The sequence below is a fragment of the Prionailurus bengalensis genome, chromosome A2 (assembly GCF_016509475.1).
Source record: "Prionailurus bengalensis isolate Pbe53 chromosome A2, Fcat_Pben_1.1_paternal_pri, whole genome shotgun sequence".
In the NCBI taxonomy this organism is placed as follows: Eukaryota; Metazoa; Chordata; class Mammalia; order Carnivora; family Felidae; genus Prionailurus; species Prionailurus bengalensis.
Window position 1 is genome coordinate 156,665,540 of NC_057348.1, and position 27,301 is coordinate 156,692,840.

At 43.2% G+C, this 27,301-nt stretch overlaps 1 protein-coding gene and 1 long non-coding RNA gene across 2 annotated transcripts; one reads left to right on the forward strand and one right to left on the reverse strand.

Annotated features, from left to right (window-relative positions):
* Window positions 1-212: 212 nt before the first annotated feature.
* Window positions 213-21,965, reverse strand: LOC122488459. Its single transcript, XR_006298618.1, has 2 exons — window positions 21,702-21,965; window positions 213-442 (listed from the first exon to the last, which is right to left on the reverse strand). It is a non-coding gene; the product is annotated as an uncharacterized LOC122488459 (long non-coding RNA).
* A 282-nt stretch (window positions 21,966-22,247) lies between these two features.
* On the forward strand, window positions 22,248-26,688 carry GSTK1 (glutathione S-transferase kappa 1). The gene is made up of 8 exons (XM_043589788.1): window positions 22,248-22,439; window positions 22,925-23,006; window positions 23,183-23,311; window positions 23,617-23,717; window positions 23,890-23,925; window positions 25,553-25,669; window positions 26,022-26,115; window positions 26,376-26,688. Exons 1-8 carry the CDS (start codon window positions 22,368-22,370, stop codon window positions 26,423-26,425), a joined length of 681 nt encoding a protein of 226 aa, XP_043445723.1. The 5' UTR covers window positions 22,248-22,367; the 3' UTR covers window positions 26,426-26,688.
* The last annotated feature ends 613 nt before the right edge of the window (window positions 26,689-27,301 follow it).

Genomic DNA, 27,301 nt, shown 5'->3' on the forward strand with positions numbered 1-27,301 from the left:
GACTAAGGAGAGAAAGCCCGGCCAGAATTACCAGGTGCTGCAGAGGTCTCAAGGAAAATGGAGGCTGTGTATACTATTAGTGCAGTGACAGGTAGCATTCATATTACAGAAGTTTCCAGAGTAGGTGATGAAAACAGTGAGGGAGTTTGTAAAGACCAATAATTTCAGGAGGTTGTCTGGAGAAAAACATGAAATACAGGGCGGCAGATGGATAAGTGGATGGTCAATTGAATGTTTTATTTTTCCAAATGGCAGGGGGGCGTGGGGGGAAGAGTGGCATGTGCAGCCCCAGGAAGAAAACAGGAAGAGTCCAGAGCAAAGGAACATCTATTTTGCTGTGCTCCTGTGTTGGGGGCAATGTAAATGGCATCTGCCTCTGGCGATAGCAGTTCTAGGTGCCCTTGATGTGACCATGGTGCCAGAGCAGGTTACCTGGCAGGGGCTGTTTGACAAGAAAGAAAATGTCACAGTTTGCTGCCACTCTTCACAATGATGGCATCAGCACCACCTCAAACAGCCTTGTACAAAATAAGACACCACTCCTAGACATCTTGGAACTAGAAAGTTAGGAACTTGGGGTTTTCTTGTATTTGGTGTTTTCAAAATCAGAATTACTGAGGAAAGTATGAAAAGAACGCCACTCATCACACCAAAGCTTCCAAATGAAAATGTAAGGTTGGTAGCAAGGACTAAATGCTGAGCTTCTGGGCTCTCGAGCACATTTTTTAGAAAGAGCCCTTTATATCCGTGAACAGCAAAAAATCACACACACACACACACACACACACACACACACACACACACATACACACAGAGGCATGTACACACTCTCACATACACCCCTTTACAGTTCCAACAGCATGGGATGTATTCAATTAGAAGGGAAACTATATTCATGGAAACACACATTTTTCATTGTTTTCCTAATTGATATTTACTTCTATGACTATTTGAGGTTGGTATAGTTGTTATGGTGGGGCAAATTAGATTTTGAAGTTTCATTCCAGTTCCTAAAGAATAGAGAAATATACATTTTCCCAATAATACGTGCACACCCATCCAATAAAAAACAGAAAATTGATTTAGAGCCAGCATGTGATTAATATGAACCACACCAAGATAACAAACTATGTAATCCCTCTCTGTGCTTATTATGAAGAAATAACATGTCATTGTTTGTAAAAGCCAAAAGCAGCAGAGAGCTAACCAGAGCTTCAAGGATGATGACATTAATAGTGTGTGTTGCCTTACCTTCAACTAGGTAAAGTTCCCTCCAGTTCTCTCTCCCTCCCCTCCTTCTTTCCTTCCTTCCTTCCTTCCTTCTTTCCCTCCTTCCTTCATTCTTTCCTTCCCTGCTTCCTCCTTCCTTACCCCCTTCTCTCCTTCCTTATTTTCTTTCTTTCTGTACAACCCACCTAGATTTCTATAATGGGCACCCTACCTTCCAATTGGTTGGCTTTAGACAGAAATCAGAAGTCCTAAAGGATCTGCTTTGCAAACTCTACATGACACCCCTGTACCCTGAGAGAGGTCTGAAAGTTGGTGTGAAGGGTTCCTTTACTCACAAAGTCACTCCGGACATTCACCCACCACGTGGAGCAGCTAGGGGGACTTGGGTTGCCACGGGGACTCCAATGTGGAAGGCCCAGTACAAGGCGGGGTGTCTCAAACCCAGCTGAGTCCTAGAGAAGGAAGACTAGAGTAGAAGCCAGGGTCATTCTAAGGGCTGGGATTTGTGGGCACCAGAGTGCCCCACAATCCAACACGATCTTCACCTTTTAATCTGCTAAATGCCACCATGGTTCCTGCTTTTCTGGGAGTGGACTCTGCAGGAATTCTCCTTTACTATTATCTCAGACATCCTTTCCTTTGGGCTGCTAGGACAGAAATATCTATTGAATAAAGGGAAAGGAACTGTAAATTCAACCAACCAATGAGTCTTGAGTTGGAGGGGGAAAACAGAAACCAAGGGCAGAAATCTGAAGCAATCATGGCAGGATGGACAGAAATGGGACTCCTTAGAGGAGAGGCGAGAGGTATGGAAATTCCTTACATGCTCGGGAAGGTTGGTTTTCAGGAGAGAAAGGAGGAGTAAGCAAGCCGGGGCACCAGCCCTTAGTGTTAGAAGGCTGGGGGAGCTCCCTGGACCCCTTCGCTGCACTGGAGACAGGTTGCCTCAGAGAGCAGAGGTGAAAGTCAGAAGGAAATGCTCATTTCCATGTCCTTTTGGGGGAGGTAACATGCTACATGGCTAGAAAGTTGTTGATGGCAACAGGACAGAAGCCTCTTAGAGCCTGGCATGTGGCCCAGGAGGTGAGGCCAGAACAGAGAAGAGCAGCAAGCATAAGAGGTGTGGGGTGGGAGGCCAGGGCAGAAGGATCAGGAAAGGGAAGGTGTGAAGGTGCTGAGTGCTTGGCCAGGCTCATCTGGGGAAGCAATCTACTTACCGCTCCTGCCTGGCCTTTGGGGGCAACAAAAGATCTTCTAAGAGCTTTCCAGAGGACTATTTCTGGGTGGGACTCTATACTGCACAGGTGCCCTGTGTCTGCAAAGCTAGCCTATCAACCAGCCTCACTGGGGAGGAAATGGACTTGGGGGGTGGGGGTAAAGTTTCTTGTTTCTCTCATTTGGTTTCCCTTAGTTTTTTAGCAAAGTGTCTTAAAAATGTTCTGTCCTCCCTCAGTTGTGTCAGGATAAAATCAAAGAAAAGCCGCTCTGAAAACAGTTCAAAAAGAAAAGGAATCAACAATCCCCTGGGTTGGGTTTGGTTCAGATGTGGCAGCAGCGAAGGGAATCCGAGGAGAGAATTCCAAGGTGGAAGATTAACAGGAAAATGTCACGTCGGGTAGCTGCCTTGCCCCTCCAGCCACACAGTTCCTGGAGTCCAAACGACTTCAGTCTGGGTCCTGGCTCTGCTACTTACTGGTTTTTGACACAAGCATGTTATTGCATCTCTCTGAACCTTAGTTTCTGTATCTGTAAAATGGGAATAATGATAATAATACCTCCCTCCTGGGATTACCTATCTCATCCTAAGAAATAAGTGAGATAAAACTTATTTTTGGTTATCTCAACTTATTATTGGTTGAGAGTAAGCTCTCAACCAATGTTAGCTGTTAATATTGTTAAGAGAAGGGATGTGAGGCTGAGGGGCCAGGAGTCTAGAATGAGGATATACAGGGGCGCCTGGGTGGCTCAGTTGCTTAGGCATCTGACTCTTGATTTTGGCTCAGGTCATGATCTCATGGTCATTAGCTCCAGCCCCGACTCAGGCTGGGCTCCTCGCTGAGCATGGAGCCTCTTAAGATTCTGTGATTCTCTCTCTCTCTCTCTCTCTCTCTCTCTCCCTCCTTCTCTCCCCCTCTGCCCCTCCCCCACTCTCCCAAAAAATTAAAAAAAAAATTTTTTAATTGAAAAAAATTAGAATGAGGATATTTAGAGCAGGCCAGATATGAAAAGGCCAAGATTGGGCTGGACACACACAGAGGGGTGAGCCTGATCCACAGAACCAGGCTCGATCCATAACAGCTCATCATCTGAAGTGGTAGGTGGATGTGTGGGGCGGGGGTGAGGGGTTGGGGAGGAGTCCTGAAGTATTTGGCTCCCACACACCCTTCTGACAACATCAGAAAGACACAGGGTTTAAACCCTTGGCAATTTTGAAGGAAGGGGGGCACTATGTCACGGGTCATCAAACTCTGTCAGGGGCCACACACAATAAATATTTTAAGCTTTGTGGCCACATGCAGCCCCTGTCACATGAGCCATCTGAAACAACACGTAAATGAATAGGAGTGGCTGTGCTAATAAAGTTTTCTTTACAGACACTGAAATGTCAATTTCATATAATTTTCACATGTCATAAAATATCTTTCGATTTTTTTTCAACCATTTAAGCATGCAAAAAGCATTCTTAGCTTGTGGGCTCTACAAGACCAGGAGGTGGGTCATATTTGACCCCCAAGCCACAGTTTCTCCAACTCAAGGAGGCACCAAAACCCACCACAAACCCCAGTTACCTTTACTGTAAACCAGAGACGCGTATCATGATAATTTTGCCATGTCTTGAACACAGCAACTTTCTGAATATTTCTGCCACTTTCAGTTTGTCCAGCTTGGGTCTACCCCTTGGTGATCCCTAAATCACAACTCTTTAGTTCTTTGTGAAAAACAATGAGCACCCTAGTCCCTCTCCTACCACTGCCACACTGTTAAGGACAGACACAGGGCCCCAAATAAGTTTGTTATCTAAAACTTTAAAAGATGGCACAAAAACAGACACATAGACCAATGGAATAGAATAGAAACCCCAGAACTAGACCCACAAACGTATGGCCAACTAATCTTTGACAAAGCAGGAAAGAACATCCAATGGAAAAAAGACAGCCTCTTTAACAAATGGTGCTGGGAGAACTGGACAGCAACATGCAGAAGGTTGAAACTAGACCACTTTCTCACACCATTCACAAAAATAAACTCAAAATGGATAAAGGACCTAAATGTGAGACAGGAAACCATCAAAACCTTAGAGGAGAAAGCAGGAAAAGACCTCTCTGACCTCAGCCGTAGCAATCTCTTACTCGACACATCCCCAAAGGCAAGGGAATTAAAAGCAAAAGTGAATTACTGGGACCTTATGAAGATAAAAAGCTTCTGCACAGCAAAGGAAACAACCAACAAAACTAAAAGGCAACCAACGGAATGGGAAAAGATATTTGCAAATGACATATCGGACAAAGGGCTAGTATCTAAAATCTATAAAGAGCTCACCAAACTCCACACCCGAAAAACAAATAACCCAGTGAAGAAATGGGCAGAAAACATGAATAGACACTTCTCTCAAGAAGACATCCAGATGGCCAACAGGCACATGAAAAGATGTTCAGCGTCGCTCCTTATCAGGGAAATACAAATCAAAACCACACTCAGGTATCACCTCACGCCAGCCAGAATGGCCAAAATGAACAAATCAGAAGACTATAGATGCTGGAGAGGATGTGGAGAAACGGGAACCCTCTTGCACTGTTGGTGGGAATGCAAATTGGTGCAGCCGCTCTGGAAAGCAGTGTGGAGGTTCCTCAGAAAATTAAAAATAGACCCACCCTATGACCCAGCAATAGCACTGCTAGGAATTTATCCAAGGGATACAGGAGTACTGATGCATAGGGGCACTTGTACCCCAATGTTCATAGCAGCACTCTCAACAATAGCCAAATTATGGAAAGAGCCTAAATGTCCATCAACTGATGAATGGATAAAGAAATTGTGGTTTATATACACAATGGAATATTACGTGGCAATGAGAAAAAAATGAAATATGGCCTTTTGTAGCAACGTGGATGGAACTGGAGAGTGTGATGCTAAGTGAAATAAGCCACACAGAGAAAGACAGATACCATATGGTTTCACTCTTATGTGGATCCTGAGAAACTTAACAGGAATCCATGGGGGAGGGGAAGGAAAAAAAAAAAAAGAGGTTAGAGTGGGAGAGAGCCAAAGCATAAGAGACTGTTAAAAACTGAGAACAAACTGAGGGTTGATGGGGGGTGGGAGGGAGGGGAGGGTGTGTGATGGGTATTGAGGAGGGCACCTTTTGGGATGAGCACTGGGTGTTGTATGGAAACCAATTGGTCAATAAATTTCATATATATAAAAAAAATAAAATAAAAAAATAAAACTTTAAAAGATACCACCTTCAGGGGTGCCTGGGTGGCTCAGTTGGTTTTGGTTTCAGTTTGGATCATGATCTCACGGTTCATGGGTTTGAGCCCCCAGTCGGGCTCTGTGCTGACAGTCAGGTGCCTGCCTGGGATTCTCTGTCTCCCTTTCTCTCTGCCCCTCTACTCATGCTCTCTCTCTCTCTCTCTCTCTCTCTCAATAAACATTTTTTTTAAAAATGACTCAAGACTTCACTAAGATAGTAAGTGGATGGAATTTGAAGATAAAATATTATAAATAAATAAATAAATAAATAAAACCACCGTGAATCTATTCAGTCAGTAACAAGGAGTAAAAATCATTAAACAGGTTCCTACAGGGTCCTCGGGAATGTTTTGAAAGCTATGTCTCTAGCTCTGAAATGATCATGCTCCTACAAACTCCCGCCGTGAGACTGGACTGGATGGTAGGCTGCAGTTCCCTGTGTGGTTCTGACCAATCAGGGCAATGTTTATATCTTTGTGTCCTTTTCAGCTGGTTTACTAAGACAATGATGGGAAACATCTAGAGTCAGTGTGGCACACGGGAAGAACCTAGACTTTGGTGTCAAAAAGTCCAGATTCAAGGGGCGCCTAGATGTGGGCATCCAACTCTTGAATTTGGCTCAGGTCATGATCCCAGGGTAGTGGGATCAAGCCCTGCATCAGGCTCTGTGCTGAGTGTGGAGCCTACTTGGGATTCTCTCTCTCTCCCTCTCTGCCCCTCCCCCTGGCTCACTCGTGCTCACATTCTCTCTCTCTCTCTCCAGAATAAAGGGAAAAAAATTTTTTTTAAACAGTTAGATTTGAGTGCCCATTCTAGGTGATCCTTAGAAAGTCACCAAACCTGTTTTGCCTTCAGTTTCCCCATCTGGAAAAACAGAGATGATCAGAATATCGATTTCACAGAGTTGTTTTGAGGTTCAAAGGAAATAATATATATGTGCATAATAAACTAGAAATCACCATACAAAAGTGAGTGCATTTATTCATTCAACACACATGTACTGAGAGGACTGCTCATTAAATGAGACACAGAATTCAAAGGTTAACACAGCTAAACTTTCAGCCTCCAAGGGCTCAGAGGCTGGTAAAGAACAAGAGGTATAATTACAAGGTGGGAAACACTTCAGTGTAGGTCTTTGTACTATGGGGTCAGGGATGTACCTCACACCTCAAATGTTCACAATTAAAATTCCTCTCCAAAAAATAAAAAAATTAAATCCTGAAATTTCGTGCTTTATTTCCTTCTGTGACAGAGAAAGGAGAACTCAGGACAGCAGAGAAGCACGTTCCACTGACTATCCTTCAAAATCCTCATCACAGCCTGAGGATGCAAAAAAGAAAGGGGTCCCATCACACCCAGACTTCCCTAGGGAAAGCTGCTGTTTGCATCTCCTGCCAAGAGCTCTTGGAGACTGAAAACAGATTTGTGATTTATTCAAACCAGATGCTGGTGGCCCTGAGTGCAGCTGGGACCAAGAATGACAGAAATGCTTAGCCGGGACAGGGTGGCAGTCTGACTCTCTGAAGACAGGAGACCTCAGAGGATCCTAATCTGGTTTCTTGTTCATCTTACTTCTCAGTGGAATAGGACCTAATATTCGCATTCTATTCATGAATGCACAGAGCAAAATTTGCTTACCTTTGGATTCAAAGGCCAAGAAAAATACCTTGAACAAGTCAGTCTAGCCACTTGGAGGTTGTGGTTGTGTCTGTACAGGGCCTGCACCCACCCTCCATTTCCTCCTGGCCATGACCTGCTCTCCAAGGAACAATGGCAGATGTGCCTGGAGGACTCTATGGGGACAGAATGAGAGAAGCTAGGGTTTGTATCCTATGCTGAGGTTGGAAATAGGAGGAAACATGGCCTAACTCCTATCTCCACCCCCTCTCTACCCACCAGCCACTCCCAATTGCCTGCCCTTACACTGGACGGATACCAGATTCCCCACCCCACCTGAGCAGGTCCTGATAGGCAGTGGCATCAGGAGTTAGGACTGGGGTAAGCATGCATTTTCTCTGCACTCATGGAGTGTGTGGAGATAACAAAGGGAGTAGATTAAGCCAGAGGTAAGCTCTGGACATAAAATGATTGAAGTATACGGAAGGAAAGGTCATGACACAAGAACAGACACTCAGATCAATGGAACAGAATAGAGAACCCAGAAATGGACCCACAAACGTATGGTCAACTAATCTTTGACAAAGCAGGAAAGAATATCCAATGGAATAAAGACAGTCTCTTCAGCAAGTGGTGCTGGGAAAACTGGACAATGACATGCAGAAGAATGAACCTGGACCACTTTCTTACACCATACACAAAAATAAACTCAAAATGGATGAAAGACCTAAATATAAGACAGGAAATCAAAATCCTCGAGGAAAAACTAGGCAAAAACCTCTTTGATCTTGGCCACAGCAACTTCTTACTCAACACATCTCCAGAGGCAAGGGAAGCAAAAGCAAAAATGAACTACTGGGACCTCATCAAAATAAAAATCTTCTGCACAGCGAAGGAAACAATCAGCAAAACTAAAAGGCAACCGACAGAATGGGAGAAGATATTTACAAATGACATCAGATAAACGGTTACTATCCAAATCTATAAAGAACTTATCAAACTCAACACCCAAAAAACAAATAATCCAGTGAAGAAATGGGCAAAAGACACTTCTCCAAAGAGGACATCCAGATGGGCAACCGACACATGAAAAAATGCTCAACATCACTCATCATCAGGGAAGTACAAATCAAAACCACAATGAGATACCACCTGACACCTGTCAGAATGGCTAACATTAACAACTCAGGCAACAACAGATGTTGGCAAGGATGCAGAGAGGGAGGATCTCTTTTGCATTGCTGGTGGGAATGCAAGCTGGTGCAGCCACTCGGGAAAACAGTATGGAGGTTCCTTAAAAAGTAAAAACAGAACTACAGTACAACCTAGCAATTGCACTACTAGGTATTTATCCAAGGGATACAGGTGTGCTGTTTCGAAGGGACACATGCACCCCCATGTTTACAGCAGCACTATCAACGATAGCCAAAGTATGGAAAGACCCCAAATGTCCATCAATGGATGAATGGATAAAGATGTGGTATATATATACAATGGAGTATTACTCGGCAATCAAAATAATGAAATCTTGCCATTTGCAACTACGTGGATGGAACTGGAGGGTGTTATACTAAGTGAAATTAGTCAGTCAGAGAAAGACAAAAATCATATGACTCACTCATCTGAGGACTTTAAGACACAGACCAGATGAACATAAAAGAAGGGAAGAAAAATAATATAAAAACAGGGAGGGGGACAAAACAGAAGAGACTCATAAATATGGAGAACAAACTGAGGGTTACTGGAGAGGTTGTGGGAGGGGGGATGGGCTAAATGGGGAAGGGGCACTAAGGAATCTACTCCTGAAATCATTGTTGCACCAGATGCTAACTAATTTGGATGTAAATTTTAAAAAATGAAAAATAAAATTAAAACAATAAATAAATATATCCAATATAAAAAAATAAAAGAGAAGAAATAGAAAAAAAAAAAAAAAAAGGAAAGGCCATATGACTTTCCAGATCTCTAGCTGAGGTGTGTCTGAGAAGACAGGTCAATTCTCCAGTGAATCAGTGCCTACACAACTTTGGTGAATAAACCCTAAAGTTCAAACTGCAAACCCCACAGACTATACAGCCTGGGGGATCTCTCCACACTGCCAGATACAGCCTCCTGCCAAAAAAAAAAAAAAAAAAAAAAAGTCCACAATCATATTGAAAGACCCTAACTCAGCTTTCTATTCCCCAAAACCCTTAGTGCCTGGGTGGCTTAGTCAGTTAAGCATCCGACTCTTGGTTTTCACTCAGGTCATGATCTCACGGTTCATGAGATTGAGCCCCATGTCATGCTTTGCACTTACAGCGTAGAGCCTGTTTGGGATTCTCTCTCTCTCCTCTCCTCTCCTCTTCTCTTCTCTCTCTCTCTCTCCCTGCCCCTCCCCTGCTCATGCTCTCTCTTGCTCTCTCTCTGTCTCTATTCCCCAAAACCCTTGGCCAAGGACCTCATTCATAGTGCAGCATAGCCAATGCCAAGTGGACTCAATCAGTCAACTAACTAAGATTAGCAAGTAGGGTTAAAATTACTTGCTCTGGAGTATGTAAGTTTGCCACATGTTTATGTTTTATATTTATATTTTTAACAAATATTTGTTCAGCTTTCTGTGAAATTTATTTTAATATAGTAAAATATATATTACAAAAATTAAATACTGTGAGATTGCCTTAATCTTTTTATGAAAGAATCAGAGTATTAAATGATAAAATGCCTCTGCCTTTGCAGTTTACCTTTTCATGAGTTATGTAGCTAATCGATTTCTGAATCTGTATTCTAACATCTAAAAGTACTAGTGAGACTACATCTTTGGTACTGATTAGTTGTATGTGCTGTGAAGTGAGGTTTTGGTTTTGGTTTTTGGTTTTCAAAGGCTGGGTAACTGAAGAATATGTCTGGCAAATCCTGGTCTAAAGAGGTCATCCTAGAACATCCGATTCTGTGGTCTGAGTCTCCTTCCTCTCTGCTCCTCCATGGCCTGGGGCAAGGCTGACTACCTCCTTATTATAAACCCTCCATTCCAGCTTCTGTTATCTGTTCAGCTGCCTGTCTTTATCCTATTTCCTTATCCATCAAGCACCCTTTAAACAAAGAAGTCACACTCTGCCACCACCTTTGGGGTTTAAAACCCCAAATCCCAAATCTCAGAAAAACCTCAGTCCTGGGCAAACCAAGACAGTTTGTCACCTGAGCACCACCCAAATGACTGAGACTATATTCAGATTTTATTCATTATTGTCGTTCAACTACAGCTATGATATTCATTCCAGTCCCAATCCTTTATGAACAGACATACACAGACTTGAACTTCGAACACATACACACCCATGCCCAGGCACACACACCCCTGCTTAAAATCCTCCAGTGGCTTCCATTACCTTTAGATTTTCAGATGGGCTTACAAAGCCCTCCGTTCTGCATGCATCTCAGACCTACCTCTTCTGACAGATTTTGATCCTTTATTTTATTCACTGTACTGAATACAATCATTTGAAAAGTCTGATGGCTTGGGTTTGGGTTTTTCTTCTTTAATTATGGAAAATTTCAAACATACAGAAAAGTAGAGAAATAGAACAGTGATCCCTTATGTATTTTGGCCTCAACAAATAACATTCTGCCAGGACTGTCTACGGAAGGCTTTTGAGTAGGGTTATTGTATGATTCAAATACTTCTAGGAGCTTCAGCCTAAAAGGTTTTGTTCTAAAGTGGGTCTAAAGTGGGAAGTTATGGCAACTTTGTGTCATTTCTCCTAAATACCATGGCCATTCTGTCTGTGATTTGATTCCCTTCAAATTGGCATACATGTGTTTGTTCTCTGAACTTTCTAATTCTACTTTGCCCATTTGACAGTCCTTAAGTTAGTCTGACTGTATTTAGCTTAAGTTCCTCTAAAAATGGTTCTGCTGGTTCTTCCTGACTCATCTGTTTCTTTGGCCATTTTTTAAAGTAATTCCTATGACCAACATGGGGCTCAAACTCAGGACCCCCATATTAAGAGTCACGTGCTCTACCAACTGAGCCAGCCAGGTGCCCCTCTTTGGCCATTTTTAATGTGTGATTTGCAACAGAGACCCTGCCTTCCTTCCTCATAAAGTGGTTGAGCAACTCAACATTACTCTCCAATAGACCTTCACTTTAAAGAGTTCTACACTAGTCATAAACTACCTGTTTCTATTTTAATACCAAGAAAATCAAGAAGAAAGGTCTTAAAACCTCTTTCTCAAAAAAAAAAAAAAAACCTCTTTCTCTTTTTTCCCCCCAAAACTGGGTTTTAATTACTTTTCAAATCTCTTGCCCAATTTCCCTAAAGAAAGCCTAGGGCTATGTCTCTGAATTTTCAGGCCTCCTCACCTAGGGTATGTTGGCAAACCAGTTCTCTGGGAAAAAGAGAGACAGAAAGAGAAGGAGGGAGACAGAGAGAGAAAGAGAGTAAAGCTTTGATATGTGGAGTATTCTCATTGTGAATTTTCATTGTGTAAACACTCCCACCATGATGTCACTAAATTGGAAGTTGGGAAGAAATGCACACCATCCATGCTTTCTATCTGGTGGCAGCCAACTCCAGCACACCACTCCCTCTTCCCCTTAAGCAAAAGAACAAAAAGACTGAGCATACACCAATTCTGTAGCCACACAGTCTAGATTTCAACAGAGTACTAGCTCTGTGACCTTGGGCAAGTTGCTTAATTCCTCTGAGACTCAATTTCCTCATCTTTACGACAGGGGTAATAAATACCTCTGTCTTGTGGGTTTTTCTGTGATGTGCAAAATTCTTACAACAGTGCCTAGCTTCCTGTAGGCATCATAATATTATTTCCTGTTATTACCCAGGACGTTAGATCAAATGGTGCTGTGTGGATTTATTGCCACTAGATGGCATCCTCCTCATTTCTGTAGCACAAGACCTTTCTACAAAGGTATTTGCAACTCCACATTCAACACTAACTGGATCAAATGAATTAACTGACACAACTTTTCCTCTCTCTCATATCCTGGCTTAAGCTTCATATTTTCCTTTGAAAATCCATTAGGGATCCAGCTATTGACCCTTGTGTGCAGCCACCTCGAAAGCTTGACGCAGAAGTTATTTTCAACCAAGAGGGTCTAATCTTATTTAGTAACTATAGGAATAAAAACAAAAGCTACAACTGTCCCTGTTACAGAAGGGGTCAGTTCCCTGATCTTTGCTTTCCTCAGCTCTCTCCTCTCACTCAAAGGAAGGCAATATGGTTTTAAATGTGCCCTCCATTATCACATCATCTGTTTACTGCCCAGTCACTTTGAAAGGGGACACAAATCAGTAGAAAAATAGATCAGTTCTATAAATATTTATTCAGCCACTGTATATGTAAGCTGCTGTGCCAGGTTGTAAGGATATAATGGTAAATAAGAATCACATAGAAGAACTCTGGAAAACAGTATGGAGGTTCCTCAAAAACCTAAAACTAGAACTACCCTACGACCCAGAAATTGCAATACTAGGCATTTATCCAAGGGATACAGGTGTGCTGTTTTGAAGGGACACATGCACCCCAATGTTTATAGCAGCGCTATCGACAAGAGCCAAAGTATGGAAAGAGCCCAGATGTCCATCGACGGGTGAATGGATAAAGAAGATGTGGTGTATATATACAGTGGAGTATTACTCAGCAATCAAAAAGAATGAAATCTTGCCATCTGCAACTACGTGGATGGAACTGGAGGGTATTATGCTAAGTGAAATTACTCAGAGAAAGACAAAAATCATATGACTTCACTCATATGAGGACTTTAAGAGACAAAACAGATGAACATAAGCGATGGGAAACAAAAATAATATAAAAACAGGGAGGGGGACAGAACAGAAGAGACTCATAAATATGGAGAACAAACAGAGGGTTACTGGAGGAGGTGTGGGAGGGGGGATGGGCTAAATGGGTAAGGGACACTAAGGAATCTACTCCTAAAATCATTGTTGTGCTATATGCTAACTAATTTGGATGTAAATTTAAAAATATAAAATTAAAAATCATGCTCTAAAAAAAATCATATAGAAGGAATTTGCCTATCAGTAAATCTAGATCTTTCCAGAAATATTAATTTTTTATCAACTCAAACAACTTATTTTAAAACTTATACAGATGAATAAAGGTCCTTGAATAACTAATCTCTTCCAGATATTAAGGCATGCTACTGAGTTATTGTTAACTTAATATAACAGGAAAATGAAGGGGCGCCTGGGTGGTTCAGTTAAGCATCTGACTTGGGCTCAGATCATGATCTCATGGTTCATCAGTTCAAGCCCTGCACCAGACTTTCTGCTATCAGCACAGAGCCTGCTTTCAGATCCTCTGTCTCCCTCTCTCTCTGCCACCCCCACCCCTCAAGAATAAACATTAAAAAAATAGGAAAATGAACATAAAAATAGACTCATTTATACATAGGAACTTAAGATATGATAAAAAGTGAACCATATATGAGTGAGCAAAGGATAGATATTTATTAAAAAATACGGGGCGTGGCGGGGGGCACCTGGCTGGCTCAGTCAGTGGAGCATGCGACTCTTGATCTTAGAGTTGTGGGTTCAAGCCCCACATTGGGTGTAGAGATTACTTAACAAAATAAGATCTTTAAAAAAGTAAAAATAATAAAAAGTATTGGGAATGATGCTCACTGTTTGGAGAAAAATAAAGTTGAATCCCTTCCTCTCACTTTACACAAAGGTAAATCTAAACGGATAAAAGACCCAAATGTGAAAGGTAGTATTATAAAGTTAACAGAAGAAAATTTACAATTTTGTAACTAAAGACTAGAAAATGGCTTATTAAACAAGATCCCAAAAGCTCAAAATTGATTGCATTTCCATTCAGTGAAAGGTAGTGATGACAGTCAGGGAGAAGGCGTTTACAATATCCAAAAGCGACAGGAGACCACTAACAAGACCGTACAGGAAAACTAACACACACACACACACACACACACACACGCACACACATAAAATACAAATAGGTAGAGGAAACTCAAATGTCCAACAAAAGGTGCTCATTCTCACTTGTAACCAGGAATATGCAAATTAAAACAACAATAAGATATTATTTTACATTAGTCAGAATAACCCAAAATTACCAAGTGTTGGCAAGGATGTGAAGAAAGGGAAACCTTGGTGCTGCTGGCAGGCATGTGAAATTGTACCGCCATTTCAGAGACCAATCTGTCAGCATTGGTGAAATAAAATACTCACATGCACTTTGACTTAGAGATCCACTCCTGGGTACATCCCCAAGAGAAACTCTAGCACAGGCTCTTTAGGGGACTAGACAGGGTGTTCCTTAAAGCATTGCTTGTGGAGGTAGCGAGCTGAAGGCACCCAAACAAGAATGGGTCATAAGGTGTGGTGGGTGCCCAGTGCAAACTAGCACACAGCAGTCAGAAGCTGTGCACTAGAAATACAAACAGCACACTGGATATTTTCAAGAGGAAATACAAGAAGCAGAGAAAACAAAACAAAACAAAACAAAACGAAGCAGAATAAGACCCATAGCTGAGCCCCACTTATGTATATGAAAAGCACACATCAAACAGCACTGCACATCTGAGGAGTGATATTCACGTTCAGGGACATCATCCATCACAGCAGCATATGTACCTGGGAGAGCACATCACACAGTAGTTCAGAGCATGGCTTCTAGCACCAGACCACTTGGGTTCAAATCCTGGCTCTGCTGCTTACTGGCTCCGTCACCTTGGGCAAGTCTCTTAACCTCTGTGTTTAGTTTCTTCACTTGAAAAATGGTAGATAATAATAGCAAGGACTCTACGGTGTGGTGAGGATTAGCAGAGTTAATAAAAGTACTTAAACAGTGCCTGTCAGTAAATGCTCCCTAACTGTTGTTGTTTGCTATTATTACCCATAATAATATGAGAGGGGGATTAAGAGTAGAAGAGAAAAATAAAATGAAAAAAAAACAAGGGTGGAAACTTGTGTGTATGATAATAGTGAGCTATGGATTGAAGGGAATATTTAATTCAACTCTCTCTGCACCTGAGATTAACACAAACACACACACACACACACACACACACACACACACACACACACACATTTTCTCCCTGTACAAGCTTACAGAACAGTGGGAGATACTGAAAATTTCAATCTACTATGATAGGGGCCATGGTAAGAGAATGCACAGGGCAGCACAAGAACCCAGAAGAGAGACAGGTTAGCCTCCAGGTTCACAAAAGGATTCTGGAGGATAGGCATGTTGGGGGACAGGATGACTTAGAGTTTAAGATTTGGGATCTGAGTTAGGATCACAATTTGCCTTTCACTATTCTTTATGATTACTGGCAAGTTACATTCCCAGAGTAATCACAATTAGAAAACACTCAGGCTCTAAGAATATACTACTAGAATTCAAAGACCCCAGCAGGACGTGGCATAATCTTAGCTATGATTAAGCCTCTCACAAGTAGTTCCTACCTCTTTAAGAACAATCCTGGAAAGTGCATATTGCCAATCATGTATAAGTTAATCTAAAGGCCTAAAGATAGCATCTCCTCAGTGGTTGTAGAGCAAGCTGTTGCCTTTTTTGTAATTCTCAGCAAAGGAAGGGTGCTAAAGGGAGTGATCACATCGAATCTTGGAAGCAGAAGGCCGGTGCTGACTTGGCTGGCCTTTAAAATCAGGAGGTAATTACCAGTCAGAGCCAGAGGGTCTTTTGAGCCACTGGCCCATGCATGGCTACCAGCCCACAAGCTATTATTGGCATGTGCACTGCAGGGCACTGCTGCTGTGTTTAAAGGAAATCCACCAGGCACACACACTGAATCAGTAGCTATAACGGTATTTTGTCCTAAGAAGGTGGTTCTTGGCCCAAGAAAGGGGATTAGCTCACTGGAGAGTTTATAAATCCCAATTGCAAAACACTCACTAGGTTTGTTCATTTTTCTCACAGAAGAAACACAAAAATAAAAATACTTGAGCGCTTGATATTTGCTTAGGGAATGACCTTGGAAGGAAAGAAGAAAAAGGACATCACAGACATGCCTTCAGGCAAAATTCCCATGGATAGAGCTGAAAACAACATGTTCTCCAGCAGTTCTGAAGCCAAAATCAGGTGAGGGAAAGCAGACAAACCTCATTCTTTGAAACGGAGAACAATTTCCAACCCAGAAAGTGGCCAACGAAGGTCACAGTTTAGTGCCAGGGTCACAGAGGCAACTCCAGACCACACAAGTTCAATTATCATTCCCACCACTTACAGGCTTTATGATTTTGTGCAAGTTTCTGAATCTCTCCATGCCTCAGTTTTCCCATCAGCAGAATGAGGACCAACGTGGTAATAGTACCTACCGAACAGACACTTGGGAGTGTAGTTTGTCAGTTTCTTAAAAAGTTAGACCATTAGACGGAGAAATTCCACCCAAGAGAAATGAAAACATATGTCCACACCAAGACTTGTCTGCAAGTATTCACAGCAGAATTGTTCCTAATGGCCCACAACTAGAAATAACCCAAATGCCCATCAACTGGTGAATAGATAAACAAAATGTGGTACATCCATACACAAAATACTATCCAGCAATAGGAAGTAAAAAAGCCACCTGGGTGGCTCAGTTGGTTAAGCATCCAACTCTTGATTTTGGCTCAGGTCATGATCTTGAGATCCATGAGTTCAAGCCCCATGTCAGGCTCTGTGCTGACGGTGAAGAACCTGCTTGGGATTCTCTTCCTCTCTCTGCCCTCTCAAAAATAAACAAATAAACTTTAAAAAATGAAAAAAAAAAGAAAAATTACTGATATATGCTACAACATGGATGGATGTCAAAAATATACAAAGTGAAAGAAGCCAGAAAAGAACTATATATTATGTGATTCCATTTATATAAATTTCCAAAAAAGCAAATCTATGAAGACAGAAAGTAGACCAGTGGATTCCTGAGATGAGGGCTGGGAGTGGCATTAATATTCCAAGACAGGGTCATGGTGATGGTTGTGCAATTCTATACATTTAATAAAAATCACTGAATGGTATGCTTGTAACAGGTGAATTTTATATATGTAAACTAAACCTCAACAAAGCTGCTAAAAAAAAATAGCAACTACCTGGTAGGGTTGTCATGATGATTAAATGAGTTAATTTTCATAAAGCACTTTATAACGGCATCTAACATGCAGTAAGTAATATAAGTTCAATGTGTACTTCCTAAATAATAAAAATAATTATTTGTGGCTATGTGATTCATCACCTGAGTAAATTCCTGACAGTTCTTATATGTTTTCCCATACCTCAAGAGGCACAACATCCGAGTACTTAAGCAATGGAATTACTGCTCTTCTATAAAATATGTTTTAAAAACTATACTAAGCTTGAGGTCATTCAAGTAGAAACTTTGAAACTTGTCACATGACCTGGCCTCTACCTGCCACCTTCCCAGGCCACACTGCCTTCTTTGCCCAAAAGAAATTTGCTCAGTTCCTCAAGACTCTGGACCACACTGCCTTTTTTTGTACCTGTTGCTGGCTCTGGGTGCAAATCTACCTGTGCTCCCTCTCAAGGGTCTAACTCCTACTTAACCCCTACCCACCTTTCAAGTCTTCACGCAAGGTCACTTTTTCTAGGAAGTTTTTTGATTCTTCCTCGTTGCCCCCAATGCACCCCACCCTAACACACACACACACACACACACACACACACACATACACACACATTTATTTTTTTATATCATTTGTTGAAAAATATTTATTTTTGAGAGAGAGAGAGAGAAGGGGAGGGGCAAGGAGAGAAGGGGACAGAGGTTTTGAAGCAGGCTCTGTGCTGACAGCACAGAACGAGACACAGGGCTCAAACCCAGAAACTGCAAGATCATGACCTGAGCCAAAGTCGGACGCTCAACCCACTGAGCCACCCAGGCACCCCCACATACACTTTATGTTAGACCAATTTTATGCCTTTTGATTCCCACATCAACGGATGAATAATGCTTGTATCCATCCCCACAGTATGGATGGGCACTCCCAACAGTATGTGGGACATAAGGGGCCTTCAATAAACACTAGTGCAATGATTCTCAGCCAGAGGGGATTCTGATCCCGCAGAAGACATCTAGAAATTCCATCACCTCAAATAGTCCTCTTGTACCAATTTTCAGTCACTCCCCCTCCCAGCCTCAGGAGAAACCACTGATCCACCTTCTGTTTTCTCTGAAAATTTCATACAAATGGAATCGTACAATGTGGAATTCTTGGCACCTTATTGATTTCATAGCTCTTTTTACACACAGATAATTAGCTTTTTGACTATGAAATGAACCCAGATATTTTTCCCAGTTATTTTTTGATGTAATGGAGTTTGCCAAGCGGATTTTTAAAGTTATGTATTGAATGTTAAAATCTTTTAAGGTTTCTGCATTTAGTATCACAGCTAGCAAAGCAGTCTCTACTCCCAGATTTTTTTTTAAGGTTGTTCCATAAATTCCTCAGGTACTTTAGTGGTTTCTTTCTTTAACCTAAAATATTCTAGGGGTTCTTGGAACCCAGTTCAGCTAGGAACCCTAGCTCAGTCAGTTAAACCTTCGACTTCAGCTCAGGTCATGATGTCGGGGTCCAGGGGTTGGAGCCCCATGTGGGGCTCTGTGCTGACATCTCCAAGCATGGAGCCTGCTTTGGATTCTGGGTCTCCCTCTCTCTCTCTCTCTCTCTGCCCCTCCCCGGCTTGCACTCTGTCTCTCAAAAGTGAATAAATGTTAAAAAAAAAAAAAAATTTAAGAAATAGCCCTTAAAAAAAAACAAAAACAACAAAAAAATACTCCATCAAGCTAGAGATGTTCCTTGTGTAAGGTGTGACGTATAGGTCAAACTACGTTTTGCTTAAACCTCCCAGTTGTCCCAATACCACTTATTAAACAATCCATCTTTTACTTACTTGGAAAGGCAATTTGTCTAAAACATCTGTGGTTTCAAATACTTAACTCCAAATTACATGATTAAAGCTCTCGTGATGTTTTGAATGTAGACAATATTACTGATGAGGATTTGGTTTACATATACCAGCCCTTCTTCACCCCTCCAAAGTTTGATAATTACATCATATTTAGTTCCTTTACTAGTTATTTTTGCTACTTTAAATAATTGGCTTACATCACTATTTCTTGTTCCAATAACTCTAGTCAGTGCCTAGACACTCCCCTCAACAATATGAAATAATGGTGTAAAGAAGTATAAATATTTTTGTTGTTCCCACTCTGTATTATCCACAGGGCCCAATATAATAATAATATTAATAATAACAGTGTATGGAGGCAGGATATAGTCAGATTATGTTTTACCATGCTATGATTTGTAAAATAAATATCCATCAGTCCATATGATATAAACGAATGACTGAATGAATAAATACATACACAAATACATAAATGGAGCAGTTCTCTTTTCAGAATTTCAATTAATAATTGCAGAAGAAACAAGGGAAATAGAAAATCACCATTAGAACACCACAGTAATAACTGCTGCAGGCAGAATCTACTGATGAATGATAAAACTGGTAGATGAACGTTTAAGGCAGAATAGGACATTTCATACCTTCAAAGTATCTCTCCCAAAACATGTCTTAAATACTATGGTGGTTTTAACATACATCCACAAATTCTTTGATGTCCTTCACAACCAACCCCACCTCCAGACTGGGCTGCACTTAGTGACTCCCTTCTAAAGAATAGAGTAGGGAAAGGAAGAAACAATGATTTTTACATTAGAGAAACTTGACAAGTTTTCTCCACCTTACCCAAATGGTCAAGGTTAACATGGGTAATAATAAGTCATGTTGGTATCAGGAACCCCCTGACACAATTCAAGGAAAAGGGCACTTCACCTCTGTGGTATACTTCCAAAAAATGCAGAATTCCAGCCTAGTCGTGAAAAAACATCAAACCGGAAATTGAGGGACATTCTACAAAATATGTGACTAATGGTCTCCAAAAGTGTCAAGGTCAAGAAACACAAGAAAAAAATCAAGAAACTTTCATAGATAGGAGGAGACTAAAGAGACATGACAACTAAATGCTAGGTGGTACCCTGGAACGGATCCTGGAACAGAAAAAGGACATTAGTGGAAAACATGGTGAAATCCAAATGAAGCCCATTATCTAGTTAATAGTACTGTACCAATGTTAATTTCTTAGCTTTGCTCATTATACCAAGGTTATGTAAGTTGTCCACGTCAGGGAAAGCTGGACGAGGGAAACTCGTCTGTACTACTATCTTTACAATTCTTCTGTAAGCCTAAAATTATTCCTAAAAATTAAGGTTTTTTAAAATATGGGATATTATTTAAAATAAGATATTATTATGGAGCTAAATTTGCTCTTGGAAACTTTTAAATTAATATTAACTGAAGAAATGTGTAATTTTTCAGTTTCAGTGATTGCAAAGCAATTAGTTCAATTTTCAAGTAGGTGAAAATAACATTCTATCTCATTTCATTTCATACTTTCTACTCTAGGTAAATGTTTACACTGCCCTTGTATTCTGATGGCTTAGGGTTGCTTTTTCTCCTGAATATGCATGAGAAGTAGAATCTTTATTGTTATGTGTTTTCCAATTCATAAAATCAGAAACATTAAGAATAATTTTAATAAAATTAAATGGAACTTTAAAAATTTGTTTCTTTGGGGGGCCTGGGTGGCTCAATCTGTTGAGCATCCCACTTTGGCTCAGGTCATGATCTCACCGCTGGGCTGGTGAGTCTGAGCCTCAGTTGGGCTCTGTGCTGTGACAGCTCAGAGTCTGGAGCCTGCTTCTGATTCCCTGTCTCCCTCTCTCTCTGCTCTTTTCCCACTCGTACTATCTCTCTCTCTCTCAAAAGTAAACATTAAAAAGGAAAAAAAAAATATTTTAACTGTTTCTTTGCAGTCAATGTAATCCCAATATAAGACAATACGACATATTCAGGAATACAGATAGGACACACCATTCCCCATTATTCCTCTTATTATTGTTGCAGGGAGGCCTCCTTCTCTCCTGCACTCACTCTCAGAATATGCACTGATTGTCAAATATGTTCCAGGCTAAGCTCTGAGAAATGCAAAAGAAATGTATAATTTGGGCACTTCTTACTCGGCCCTGGTCCCAGGAACTTCCTGCAACTTCCAGGTAACACAAATAACTAACACGTATCAGCCCTTTTCTTCTCACAAGGCTGTGTGAGGTAAGGGTTATCATTACGCATCCCCATTTTTTAAAAAATTTTTTCATTTTATTTATTTGAGAGAGCACATGCACAAGCTGGGGAGGGGCAGAGAGAGAGAGAGAGAGAGAGAGAGAGGGAGAGAGAGAGAGAATCTCAAGCAGGCTCCGTGCTGTCAGCGTGGAGCCCAAAGCGGGGCTTTATCTCACAAATTGTGAGATCATTACCTGAGCCGAAATCAAGTCTTGACTGACGGAGCCACCCAGATGCCCCAAGCATCCCCATTTTGGGGAGGGATGAGGAGGGGGTCCTCTGTGTGGCTCCCACAGTTAGACTGACGGGTAAACGTGGAACTCTTGATTTCCGCTGGCGTCATAATCTCAGGATGGTGTAATCCAGCCCCGGCTTCAGGCTCTGTGCTGGGCCTGGAATTTATTTGAGATTTTCCCTTTCCCTCTGCCCCTCCCCCACGCTCGCAGGAGCTCTCTCAAAAAAAAAGAAAGAAAGAAAGAAAGAAAGAAAGAAAGAAAGAAAGAAAGAAAGAAAGAAAGAAAAGGGGATGAGGAAGAAAGTGAGGTTCAGAGACGTCAAGTGGCCTGCCAAAGGAGCACAGCTAAACGAGAAACACAGTCCACATCTGAAACACCCGCCTGGGCCGTATACTCAGGACCAGGCCAGTGACAGCCCCGCCCTCACGCGCCACGCGCTCCCCAGGGGGCGGTGCCCACCCGCTCCCGCCAGACGGCCCCGCCCACACGACCTTCGGCCAGACTTGGCCCAGGGCTGTCTTCCTCGCGCGGCTGCGCAGCGGAGAGCGGGGCGGGTCCTCCATACCACGCCTGGAATCCCTACGCGGGCTCGGCGCGCCAGAGAGGATCTCGGCTGCTGCCAGCATGACGCCCGCGCCGCGCACTCTGGAGCTCTTCTACGATGTGCTGTCCCCCTACTCCTGGTTGGGCTTCGAGGTGACTCCGGGAGCCCCCTCGGCCGGGGCTTGGAGGGCAAGGGCGGAGAGAAGGGCGGGAGCGGGGCGCGGGGACCGAAGTCTCGTGAAAGGCCTGGCGCTGCCGGACGGGGTTTAGGACACGCGATAGAGAGGTGAAGCGCTGAAGGTCACTTTGTGTTTTTAAACGGGATACGGTCGCTGGGTCCAGGTCGAGCCTTTATATTCTAAGGCAGTGGTTTCCCACGGCGGTTTGGAAGAAGACGGGTAACTCCAAAGTATCAAAGAGAATTCCATGGCACTGCCACCACTTTTGGGGGCCTGAGAGTGAGAAGTATGGAAGCCGTCCACAGAAAGATCCTGCGATCGATTTCTTGGGACGGAGCAAAGTTCATGGGATCGATTTCTAGCAATGAAATTTAGGGTATCCACAGAACCCCTACTCTGCGCTTAGCCATCTTCACTCTCTCCATCTGACACAATGGCTCCCCATCTCTGCCTCTGCAGGTCCTGTGCCGATATAAGAAGCTCTGGAACATCAACCTGCAGTTGCGCCCGAGCCTCATTGCAGCGATCATGAAAGACAGCGGTGTGAAGGCAGTCGCCTTTGGGACCGCGATTTGAGGGAGGGATGGCTTCAATTGGGTCTTTACATTGGCACCTGTAGCTCATAATCTGCCCTCTGGCCAAAACCCAGGTAGCCGGCCCCCAAGCCTGGGACCCTCACGTGGTCTCTCACCAATGTCCCCAAATTTCCATTTGCAGGAAACCAGCCGCCAGCTCTGCTTCCCCGCAAAGCCCAATACCTTCAAAATGACATCAGGCTCCTGGGACAGCATATCCAGGTTCCCATCCAGTTCCCCAAGGATTTCTTCTCTGTGATCCTTGAAAAAGGTGAAGACAGTGGGATACAGAAGGGGTATCTAGTGAAAGGCAGCGCATTTGGAAACCAGTGGCAAGAAGTAAGGGCTGGCAACCACATGAAACTGAAACAAACCTGGGGGAAACGCAGGTTAGAGTTGAGTCAGCAGAAGCTTATGGGGACAGAAGGGGAGAAAGAGCAGGTCAAATTGGCTATGAGAAATTTGGGTGGGAGGCTGAAGGCAACTGAGCTCTGGGGATGCCAGAAGCATGAAAGAGCTGGTCCTTCATCAGAAACAAGCCAGGAGAGCCCACCTCTGAGTACCTCTGTCCTGCAGGAAGTTTATCAGCCATGCGATTCCTCACTGCTGTGAACCTGGAGCACCCAAAGATGCTGGAGAAAGTGTCCAGAGAACTATGGATGCGCGTCTGGTCACGAGTGAGGACAGAACTCTGGGAACCTGCTTGGGAGACCCTGGGTGGTGTTCTGACCCTCCCCCAGAACCATTTCCAGCATCCTGGTCCTGCCTTTCCCTCTTGTTCACTGGCCTACTTGTCCCCCATCTCCGCCCTCTCCACCTCCTTCCTGCTGAGTGTTCTCTTCTTCTCAGGATGAAGACATCTCGGAGCCCAAGAGCATCCTGGCTGTGAGTATCCTGGCTTGTCCCCACTCCTCTCATAGCAAAGCTGAGAACAGTTGGTGTTTAGGGGCAGAGAGGGCACAGATTTCATATTCAGTGCAAGAGGTCATAGTTATTAGGGGAGAAAGCAGGTCTGTGTTTGAGAAGCCAAATTACTGAAAGGTTGGAACTAGGAGGACACTCAGAAGATTCTCTCATGGTTGAAAGGGGAAGTGCAAACTTCTGCATGGGTAGAATTTATCTCATGAAAGGAGTCAGTGGGAGAGAGCTGTTAAATGGTGGCATCCCCACATGGGGAGGGATGAAGCATTGCCAATCTTGGCCCCAGAGACTCCAACACAGACCACACCAACATAGCCAGAGTAGAAAGCAGGAGACTTTACAGACAGACTTTAAAGAGACTAAAAGAGATAACCGGCTCAAGCCAGAATTACACAAAAGCCTGAGTGAAAACAAATAGAAATAGCTCAAAACATTGGAATGTGTGCCAGCCATCGATGAGGTATATAAAAACTTAAGTTTTTCATTGGAATTAAATCGGGAAACTCAAAATAATATTTCCCCTGCAGTTTACAAAATGATAGTCGAAGCATATTCAGATTTAATACATAAGATGGCAAATCACCAAAAGTACACATACAAAGAATGGCCAATATATTCCTCCACTGTTTTTATTCCTGCAGAGTATATGCCCAGGCTTGCCTTTCCACTTATGAACAATCCTTTTCCATGCCATCATAAGCTCTTTGAAAGTACCATTCTTAGTTTCTACATAGCATTGCATTCAGTGGGCAATTTTGTTTTTTTGTTTTTGAAGCATTCTGTTTACTTAACCATTCCCCTGTTGAACATTTAGTCTGGGACGCAATTCTCTTACGTAGACAAGTACGAGAAAGATAGTGTCACATTAGAATACACTGCACAACTTTGTGTTTCCTCCTCCAGGTTGAGGAGGTCAGGCTGCAGTGGTTCTCATCCTCGACTGTATATTTAAGTCCCCTAGAGCACCTGGACACTGCCTACCAAAAGTTCTGATGTAATTGTTCCAGGGGGTGACTTGTGAATGGGATTTTTTAAAAGCTCCCTTGGGAGATTCTAACGTGCAGCCAAAGTTAAGAACCCCTAATCCCAAACGATACCAACAAACCCCATACTGAAGCCTTTGTTATTGTTAGCCATGCAGGAAGCTGTATCCCTGTGCTCTGCTCAGAAGTCCTCCAGAAATTCCATGAGAATTTGTAGCCTAGCCCTTGAGTCAGAAGAGCACAAGATATTCAAGAATTCTGAGAAATAAGAAGGCAAGAGCCCAGACTTACTGTCAGGGGACCTGGATTCTAGCATTGGCTCTGCCACTCACAAGCTCTTTAATGCCAACCAAGTCATGGACTGCCTCTGGATAACAGTCCCTTCACTGGTTTCTAAGATGCCCCCTGGCTTTAAATTTCTACAGCTATGACTCTGCCACCTGTTCTTTCCACCAGTCTCAAGGTTTTGCCCCTCTTAGCAAAGCTAGACCTCCACTTGTGGGTGGACAAAGGCCTTACCATGAAGATGGGAGCAGAAAATAAAAAGACCAGAATTTTCTGGTCCCACTAATTCAGACACAGTTGTGTTCCCTACCACATGCCCTCAGGCTGCAGAGAAAGCTGGCATGTCTACAGAACAAGCCCAGGGACTTCTGGAAAAGATCTCAACACCAAAGGTGAAGAATGAGCTCAGGGATACCACCAACGCAGCCTGCAAATACGGGGTGAGCAACTCCTGATGTGGGTCCCCAGCCCCAGTGCTGGAGACAGGATGAGAATCTGCTGGGTCCCCATGCACCTATCCCAGAAGTTGCTCCCAGCATGAGTCCTCCCAGCCCCCAGTCAACCCTCATCCTCTCCCTTCCCATCCCATAGTCCATGGAGAAAAAGGGAGGGAGCTGGATGGCAAGAAGAAAGACAACATCTGAGAGTTAAAACCAGAAAACTCCTTAGAGCCAAGGAACTTCTTAGCAATCACATCTTTGGCTACTTTGCTTCTATGACCTCAGACAAGTATTGACTCTTAGCCTTTGACCCCAGCCTAATAAACACCTGCTCCATCACTGCTTTCTCCAGGCCTTTGGGCTGCCTGTCACCGTGGCCCATCTGGATGGCCAAACCCACATGCTGTTTGGCTCTGACCGGATGGAGTTGCTGGCACACCTGCTGGGTAAGTTACAGGTTCGTGGTGAGCTGCCCTTGACCCCAGCCCCACCCCATTATATCAGTTGACCAGAATGACAGATGCAGAGCAAAACATATTCTATGCATTTCCAACAATGAAGCCTCATACACAGGGGTCCTCAAGGTTGAATGGGGAGAGACCACCTTCACCCCCACAGAAAAGAAGGAAGCCAAGCAGAGGTCTCCTTAGAAAACCCCTGAGGCTTGTGGGGCCAGCCTCTAACATATGTGATTTTCTCCATCCAGGAGAGAAGTGGATGGGCCCTGTGCCTCCAGCCATAAATGCCAAAATTTAAGGATGCCCAAGGGAAGCAAAACTACTGAAATAAAAAAGTAGATAATCTGCTTACGCTTCTTCCACTGTGTGACACTAGCACTCTGGTTTTCCTGTCTGACAGCGGTTCCTCTGTGGCCCTGGGGATGCCGGGGAGGGAGACTGCGTGTTACATCATCTACCTTAGTCTCATGACTGCTTTTACTTGCGTGCCTCACAAGTGCCTTTCAAGAGCCCCAAACTCTACTTTCTCTCAGAATAAACCTAACATCATCAGGCAGAATATTTCTGTGTCCTGTCTGGTGTTTGTGTGTTCTTCCTACTGTCATATTCTGTCCACTCTGGGTGTTTCTAAACAGCTTTTTCCATACTGCCAGCCCCGCTGCTCCCCTCAGGCCAGCTTGTGTGGAAGGAGCAGGAAACCATCCCTCTTCAGGGACCGAAAACTAACTAACCAGTTTGGTACCTACTGCCTTCTAACCAGTCATGGTGCCTGAGAGGGATCCAGAGCATGGCTGAGCTTCTACCCAGATATTTGAACAGCTCCAGCTACACTGACCAGCAGAACAACGGCAAGGCAGCACCGGGAGACAGGCTGGAGTTGCCATGGCCTGGGCAAGGTGCTCATCCCACAGAGTTCCCTCACCCACAAAGCAGATTTCGAGAAAATCCCAGGGCCTCTCTCCCTGGAACCCCTGTTCCTTCCCATACAAACCTGTAGCTTTCCCACTCCCTCAATTATTTATCCAAAGGCCTGGCTCTGTTTGTGCCAGCTATGCAGTAATCAGAATACCTTGTGTTTCAACAATCTTTGGACTTCTTTGAGAATACTCTTTATTCAAAGCTGAAACCACACTTAGGCATCTGTTGGGAACCAGGTGTGGAGTTTTTGATGGCT